We start from the raw sequence: 9,058 nt of genomic DNA on the forward strand, positions 1-9,058 counted from the left end.
GTGTTTGAAGGCTGCACTGAACATTAAACATTTTATAAACTAATGAAACAGATATCATAGGCTTTACAATTCCCAGCTCTATCACTCTGCAAACCTCATTAAAAAGTCAACGTTACACCTGGGGACCTCTCCGTGACACTGCCGACGAGCCTTGGAACACACATCGAGGATTTACTGTACACGTCACACTGGGCATTAAAAGGATTTTCAAACAGAGTAATCCAGAGAGGAATTCGTCGTTCAGACGACTCTAGCGTGCCTGGTTCCATCGAGTTTCGTTCCATTACAGGAAATTATACCCGATACAGTGTCATCCATCCCTCCCCTGTGACTATGGCTAGACAATAGCGTCGGATCCATTCGCGGCTGGAAGATCCACGACGGCCATTAATGGCGGCTGAGAGGGGCGCATCGTCGCGGAAACACCGAATTATGCCCTCCAGCCGAAACGAGCATCCATTGTGCGACGCGCGTTCCTCTTTTATCGGAACGATTCTCCACGGTTTCTGTTGGAGATTTTTTACTGTGAACTACTCACGTTGTCGCGAGAACATTTTTTAAGTTGTTCGCGAAGATGGAGGAATGGAGATCTTTGTGGGAGATTGAGGTTTGAATGTAGTTGAAATGAGAACAAGATTTTATGACAGTGAAGAAGTAAAAAATACTGGATTTTCTATATTGTTAGCTGACTGCAGATGTTTATCCGTAGATTATTTTGGACTAATTTACGGAAATTTGAATCAAAGAAGAATTTGATCTCATTATGAGGTTCTAAGCAGAGTAAAAAGTTCATTGATTTTTGTTGTGTATCATACTTTTTGTGAAAAATAACCTTTCGTTGTTGTATACCAGTTAGGAATGGTTATTACCAATAAGGAATGAATCTGTATAATTGTTAGTCTGTTAAATGTTCGAAATTGTTTTTCGGGATTGGAACAAAATTACTAAGCGATGACATAGGGGTTCCCAGAAGACTTGGGTAACAGAAACTATTAAAGAGAACGTTCGATTACGCAAGAAGCGTGGGAGTATTTGTTGCAACGTTCGAAATAAGCGAGGCTTTCAGCCTAATAATCCGATTTCGTGGGCAGCGTAAGCGGTTCACGATTGTTTTCCATGCACGTGGAGGCTAACGAACATTGCTCTTCCCCTTTTAACGTACAGGATTATCCTAAGAAGCAAGAGTCTCTAATTAACGCGCGACGATTTGATCAGATTATTCGGACTTCATACCCGAAGATTAATTCTGCATTCTCTCAGAACTGTTAATAAAATCACAATTTTCATCTCGAAACAATTTCACTTACGAGGGAATTTTTTCTAAGATTGAACGTTTCCTTCCCATTTTATAAATATAAATTATTATTCTAAATAATTCATGAAAATTCAGATTAATAGAACCCATAGTCATAGAGAGAACCTTCTGAAGATTCTGCATAGTTCAGTATCCATCAGGTCGCAGACAACAAAATGGCGGATCTTTTCTCATATATGAATATCACATAAATAGCATCAAAAGAAATTCTAATTGAACCGTGATGATTCAAAATAGCAGGACATTTATATCCATAGCAAACATTGCAAAGATTCTGCGTAGTTGTAGGTCCGTTCCATTAATAAAAAACCTCCAGTTGAGTGTTTAAAAGGTTACCCAAGAATGTCTTTGTAGGTGAAGGAAAGCTTGCAACCCACTGGCACCTACACGGGGCCAAGGAATAATGGCATTTCGACGAGCGTTATGAGCCGCACACTGGTCGACTGAATCATCCCCTTATCGTTTCCGCACCGTCGACCCAGGAGCACCCGAGATAAACGAAATATCTGTTACAACAACGTCGTTAACTTCTAAGGTTACTTCAACGGCCCCGAAAGTGTACTCTACCTCGTCACTATCTGAGAGAAAAAAAAAATTGAAGGGTTAAGAGGTGGGCCCTGTCGGTAATTAGGTCCTCGAGATCCTCAGACCGTCGAATTTCACCTGGACGTCACGTACACCAGGTGACGCGAGGGATATCGATTCGACGGTTAAAAAAAAAAGATATGAAAAATCGTCGAACGAGGCGTCGCGACGAACGAAAGAGAGGGAAAAAAAAAAAGAGGAATTTATCCGCTCGAATCCCCTTTTGAATTACAGATCCACCCGCCCAGCATAAATTTCAATATTCGCCCGGACGGAGGGGATCGTTCGGGTGACAATTTTTACTTTAGCCTACGAACATCCGTGAATATAATACATATATTACTGTTCGTCGATGCCTGCGAGAAAAGGGAATCGATCATCGTGCTCACGTCGAAATAATAGCGACACCGGGAAATAAGACAGGGACCGAGAGACAATTTCCGTGAGCGCTTTTTACGGGTTATTGATAGCTCGCGATGGGTCACAGTGCGCCATTTTGTTTTCAACGATGGTCATCGAACCATCAAGAATTTTTCCACTCTTCTCTTCGGTACTTTTTATGCGATTTTGCCACTCTATGGTAGAAAAATGTCCGCCATTTTGACCTAATGGGAATCGTACTACTATCCTCAATCTTTAGAATATTTTCTACGGGTTCAACTGTCCCATTAATCTGAATCTTCGGTTAATTAGATTTTTTTGCTACAAGTATATGGTCCGCCATTTTGTTTTCAGTGACCTACTGGTGATCGAACTACGTAAAATCTTTAGAATGTTCCTTTTACGAATGAATGCCTAGATAAAGTTTGTAGACGTTTCTCGAGGAATGATATCGCCGTGGACGTCTTCAGGGGGTAAAAACACGCCGTAACCGGCCGATTATACAAGATAATCCTCGGGGACCAATGTCTCCAGAAAGTGGACAAGCCTCGTGTAATCCGTACGGAAGAGGAAAGCTACATCGATCCGCATTTCTAAGGTCTGTGCATCATAGGGGTTCACGCGGTCGACCTAATGGCATTATCAACCCTTATTCGTCGGGTACTGCCTTTTGGGGTCGTTGTCCAGCCAGGGTATTTTTCGATCGACGACGTCGTCCCTCCTAATTAAGACAGGCTTTCATTCAGGAATATTGAAGCGAGCACGCGCTAAAAATGGCGCGAGACCCGCTTGTATATCGGGTTACTCTACCTGTCGAGTTCATTGTTATAAAGGGAGTTCGTCGTCCACGTGTTATTTACCGTCAGGGGCGAGGTCGAGTCTTTGTCACTTTTTAACCAATTTAATCACTCTTCTGGAGGCGGGAAATTTTATAATCTTCCGTGCTGAAGAGCAATTAACGGGATGGATAATAATTAGATCGATGTTCGTAAAAATATTCATAGATACACAATTCATTTGTTCGTCAGGAAATGAGGAAGAACATTACCACGATGGAAGTCTGACAAAAAGAAGAGGTCATTTCTTAAACATCTGGTAATATTTTAGGTAAACGATCAATTACTTATTCTGCAAAGAAACATATTTAAAGTAACCTGACCTTTTAAAGTCTCTGATACAATCGAGGTCTTGCTACACTCAGTGTCAGCCGAATGAAAACTTTCCCCCTTCTCGAGCATCAGGATTCGAGGGTGGAATAATAGTTAGGGAGATCACGTCGGCGGCTGGTGACGTGACCGGAAACGCAAGGGGAACGGAAGCATAATTTTTCAGTCGAGTCAAACTTGCTGGGGATTATTTTGCGAGCTAGGGGATGGTGTTAGACCGTCGGAACGAAAGGAAACCTGGGAGTACTTCGTGGAAACTGGTGTCCCTAAAATGTGGAAAGTATATTTGGAGCCAACGATATACACATAAATGGTAGTCCTCTTTAGGGCCCAATTGAAGACTTCAGGCCCAAAATATAATGAATATTTCAGTAATTCTCAAAACTGGTCCAGAATGGAAACAAACATAAAAAGAAAATACTTTGTATGTCTAGAAGTCACCGTTACAAATAATTGTACTAGGACCAGAAGATAATTGCAGCTGAGAATCCTGATTTACAGTGCTTTAGCTACCAGTACTAGGGTCACAAGAGACAAAGACTAACATATATTCAGCTTACATTGTCCTCTTAATTTAAAATTTTCTTTTCTTCTCCTTCCGAATACCCACCAGCAAGAATTCTATGAGCAGTTCGTTGGTCGATGAAACGTTCTTTCCCCTTACAACACACCGAAGGTATTCGGCCAAGTCAGATGAACCGCGTTAAGGTTCACGTACACCGAGCAATCGCGATCTTAACGCGTAGTTGGCGTGCACCTTATCTACCGCGACGTCTAGCTGACGTTAAATTACGAACTGATTCTCGTTCGTCCACGAAGGACTTGGACTTTAAATCGGCCACTACTTGGCTCTTTTTCCATAACACGTAATACCACCAAGGTTGAGGTTCCACGGGGAAATAATTTCCCAAAAAGAAGCTCGATCTTGATTTCCCAAAATTATGGTCTTGAAATCGTACCAACCTAGAGAGTGGTCAAATCAAATGGAAATTGATCGACCCTCAGACATCCATGCAAACAGGGCCGAGGATCCCGATTTCTCGCGAGCGTTTACCTGCACGCAAGACCGTTTACAGGATTTTAAAAAAACAAGGAAGTCGAGACCCCCGAACGATTTATGCTCGATAATCTGATGACTCGCCAGCCAGTCATTAATGACCATTCTGTGGTGCTTTGTTATTAAGATCGCGATCGAGTGGCGGCCACGATAACGTCGAAAAATACCAAGGCTTAGTTTGTCGTTTACCGACACGCGAGAGAGTCTAGGCGCGGGTCCACGTTTCGATTCGAGGTTCCGTGATCGGAAGGAACACGATTAAGGGCGTGGTGGCTGGTCTACCACTATGACCAACCGTATAAATGAATGCCAATAGAAACAAGGAGTATTATCTTCAAAGATCCAAGAGAAATTGAGAAGGTTAAGGAAATCTCAGGAAAAATCCCATTTTAGGATGATGTACGAGCGACAAGACCTACGTACAATTTATCGACCAGGAAACCTCAGCATACTTAGGGTAATCGATCTCGAAGAGGATCGTTCCTGTGTACCCTAAATCATCCAAATCACGGCCCAACGGAATCGAATTCGCTGCGATTGGTAATCGAATAACGGACCCGCGGGGATATTCCTATGATATCCTTGTTTCCAGAGGAATAGGAGACGCGTCGCGCGGGTGAACCGTAAATCAGGGGAAGCGACAGCGGCTAAATGGATTCGAGAGATTCCAGTCTGCGAGGAGACGAATGTTTTGGCCATACTAGCGATGCCGCACCAAGTATCCCGGTTATCCGGATCGTCGATCCGCCGGCCGTGAATACTCCTCCTTGGCAGCGATCCTGACAGGGACACAGTTTTTCCTCTGCTGTTTCGTTTTTGGCGGCACCAGCCAAATCTGCTGTTGACCTACTGAATCACGGAGGTACGCCCTGGAGGTGACCTTTTGGGCGAATGTGATCCATTCGGACGGAAAGTTTCCAAATGGTTTGCCATTAGTGCAACCAGGAAGGGGATGATTATACGCAAAGAAAATAAGTCGAGAGTCCACTATAAGATTTATACAAATAGTGTTTTGTTTAGAATACGAAGAAACTTTCAAAATTTGTCAGATACATATGCTATGGAAGAGGACTTGGTCTACGTATGTGACTATTACTCATCCGACTACAGACTCCTCTCGATTATTGTCCAGGAATTATCCCCACCACTGGGGGGAGGGGGCGTGGAACCTGTCAAATGTATAATTGTTGCCAAGACTTCGGGCAAAAAGGACGAATTTACGAAGGTCTGAAGCATTTCTCCCAGAGTAACAAGTCTGAGTCGGTTGAACCATGTATTCTGAAGGATTTAGCACCTAGACCTAAACTTTAGATAGATGGTTGGTCAGTATGTGTCGTGAACGAGTACATTGTTCGACTGTTCGTTATTTCTCTCGACAAATGGGCGATATTGAGTCTCCACCCCATCGATATACAATTCGAGGAGGAGAGAGTAGTTCGCGCTAATGGGGACCGGGGATAAAGTCAACCAGTGCGCGAGGACGGGCGCACGGAAATCAATAGATATTCCGAGTTTCTGCTCGTAAACATTTGGGCCACGTTCAGAAAAGGGACAATTATTCCCGATTCAAATAAGACAGACTGGAAGAAAGAATCCGATGAACTTTCAACATTTCTCTTGGGAACAATAATCATTCGATCGATCGCGTGGGTCTGAGTCCTCAACGGGCAGTATGGGTCATTTGAGACCCACCACAAAAATTACAAAAATTACACAGTTCTGAATGTGAAATTCTGAATACTTATTACGTTAATTGTTACTTGACTTTTACAATCGAACCTTATCATCTTCAAGATACAAAATACTGATGCTACATCATCACATGAAACTTTTGAATTAGTCGTTCGCGTCTCCTAGTCCGCCTGATTGGGTCAAAATGACACTGGATCCACCAGGACGACAGTTAGTACTTTCAACCGAAGGAGGGCACACGATAAGGATGGAAGTACACGGTAATAAATGGTTTTAGCCTTTAGAAGGCGATACAGAGTCTTCCCAGCGAGCGGTGATCGCGTTATCCTCGGGTAATTGAACCCTTCATTCCTCCCTCGCCCTTTAAACCGAGGGCTCTTCCTGGTTCCGCCTCATCCCTTCGCGTCTGTCTGCCTGGCATGTCGTACCCGAACGTCTCATCCTAGGTATATCCTGTTCCTGCATAATCGTAGCCCTCGTTGCGACTACAAAGCTCGCGAACGACGATCTGACAACGGGCACAAAGGGACACAACGGAAACAGCCGCCAATTAAACTTCGTATCCTAGTTTCTTGACATTTCGAAGCGTCTCTGTTCTCGCGTATCTCGACTATATCTTCTCGTTTACCTGCTACAGAACCGTTTTGAATATAATAATAATAAGTTCTTAGAAATGGTCATCAGATACCAAGTCAAAGGGTTGCTTCAAATCAATTCGATTTCAATAGCTTCGAAAAACATTAACGATGGAGTAACGACGAGCATTAAGAGGGAAATGATCTCTAAATTTTTCACGTTAACTATGTACACAAATTAGACGTCGTTAACGGAAAAACCATTGTCGATTTGCAGAATTCAATCAGATACTACGTGTAACTCTTTATCCGTTCAATGAAAGTGTAATGCGCGGTTCTATTTAGAGTAAATTAAACCGATTCGATTCGTTGGACGGTCACAACAGGTGGGGCAAACGTATCTGCTACAGGTATTAGAGTTCATTCTATATAAAGTAACGCAAACATTATCGTGGAAAGAAGGGTAAATATCGTATCCACTCGGAAATAGAGGTTCTCAGTGGCCATTGGATATAGGATCGATTCAGGTACTCACGATTTTGTGATGAAGATGCTGAAGCTCCCTTTCGGTGACCCTTCGCCGCGACAGCTCGCGCTGTTCCCGCCTGTACTGGCTGTACTTGTAGAAGAGGTACATGCCAGGAAGTGCTAGGACTACCAAAGGCTTCATCAGGCCGGCTCTTCCGGTCGCTCCGCGGACTCGTGGCTCTGGAGGCTCGTCCAGATCCTCCAGTTGCGCTGCGGCCTCGACCTCCTCGGCCACGGCCGGTACAGCTGGCATGTTTTATCACCTGGAACAAAAAGCTAGAATTATCTCAGCCCTATCTAGCTTGATAATTGTTTTAAAAATGATTACGGTTTTGAGTCAATAATTAATAATAAGAGCCCCGAATTATGTACACCTAATATTTAAACAAACCATCAATTTCCTTGACATCTATTTAAATGTATGAATTTCGGTATCAGAAAAATGATTGTTCTACTATCCGAACACTTATGTCTCCCTATTAGCAGAGATGGGCAAACTCATTATCTAGATAAAAAGTTTCGATTAACGAATAAAAGATCAAAAAATGTATTTCGTCATTTTTAATTGTTTAAACGTGGAAATTTCAATTTTTATGAATGACACCCTTAGATACTGCTGCTTTTCACTGTTTATTATTCGAATAAAATTCTGCCCAACTTTGATCGAAACTAAAGCGAGAGAACAATTCAACCAAGCAGCTGAACATTTGTCCAATTATCATTGAAAATAATATTTTCCGCCAGACAAAATCCTCAAGCAAAGAAGGGAGAGCCTATTTTCACTCCTAATCATACAAAGTATTTACAGAAGTGTCCCACCACGTGATGATCCAAAGTCTGCTAATTAATTAACCACACCATATCCGACTCTCGTCACCTCAGACAATACACTCCACAGTATATTGTCCCTCATTCGGGATATCGAAGCGACACAGTTACGATTCCATTCGCCGTGTCGTCGTCACGTCAGACGCAGAGCCACGGTCCCATAATGGATCATTTGTTCCCAACAATTACTCGACCTTAATCTTAGTTGATCGAACAGGCGTTCGAGCATACGATCATCAGTGTCGCGGACTTTTAACTACGAGACGGGTTAAAGTATCTAGTAGCAGATAACTCTTTAGGGTTAGGTGGGTTAAAAACTGTCCCACCTTTGCATGGTGAGATATATTTTAACCCACCTCGAAAAGTTGAAGTTACTCATAGTCATACAGTTTAATATTTTATTTTTATATAATTTTTTTTATATTAATAAAACTTCTGTGCAACCAGGGTTTTTATTTTCTTCAAAATCGTGTGCCTCAAAGAGTTAAAGAAAACAAGGTTCAAGCTGATTATTGTGATTCAGGTGGTACAAACGATCCTCACTGAAGAAGCCGTCTGCTCACCTAGACCCTTCTGGCCACGAATAAGTGTATAATACAACAGAAATCGTAATAGAATCGTTTGTGCTCGTTCGCGCGTGGAATTCCACGTTTTCTGATAGAGTCCAGGGTACTTTCAGGTCAACTGAGCGAACGACTATTGGCTATTGGATTTCAATCAAATCATTCGTTCCTTTTTTTTTTTTGTCCTGCAGTTCGAGGAATAGCGTTTCGGCCGGGACATTTCGCTCGGTTTCCTCGATATTTATAATCCTCGTTAACGTCGTGCGCGGAACAGGTCGTCTAGGACGAAATAGCTTCCGGTTGCAGGTGACTGGGACACGGAGACGCCATCGTCTGTAGAGATTGTGACCCTGCCAATTATTTCGGCC

General features: G+C 42.7%; 1 protein-coding gene across 1 annotated transcript in view; it reads right to left on the minus strand.

Moving 5' to 3' along the window:
• LOC107194007 (genetic suppressor element 1-like) overlaps positions 1 to 7,552 on the minus strand; it is a 36,031-nt gene extending 28,479 nt beyond the window's left edge. The window contains exon 1 of the mRNA XM_015583562.1: positions 7,307 to 7,552. Coding sequence (XP_015439048.1) covers positions 7,307 to 7,552 — 246 coding nt within the window. The remainder of the gene's footprint in view (positions 1 to 7,306) is intronic.
• Between the last annotated feature and the right edge of the window lie 1,506 nt (positions 7,553 to 9,058).

The sequence above is a fragment of the Dufourea novaeangliae genome, unplaced genomic scaffold (assembly GCF_001272555.1).
Source record: "Dufourea novaeangliae isolate 0120121106 unplaced genomic scaffold, ASM127255v1 scaffold21, whole genome shotgun sequence".
NCBI classification, from domain to species: domain Eukaryota; kingdom Metazoa; phylum Arthropoda; class Insecta; order Hymenoptera; family Halictidae; genus Dufourea; species Dufourea novaeangliae.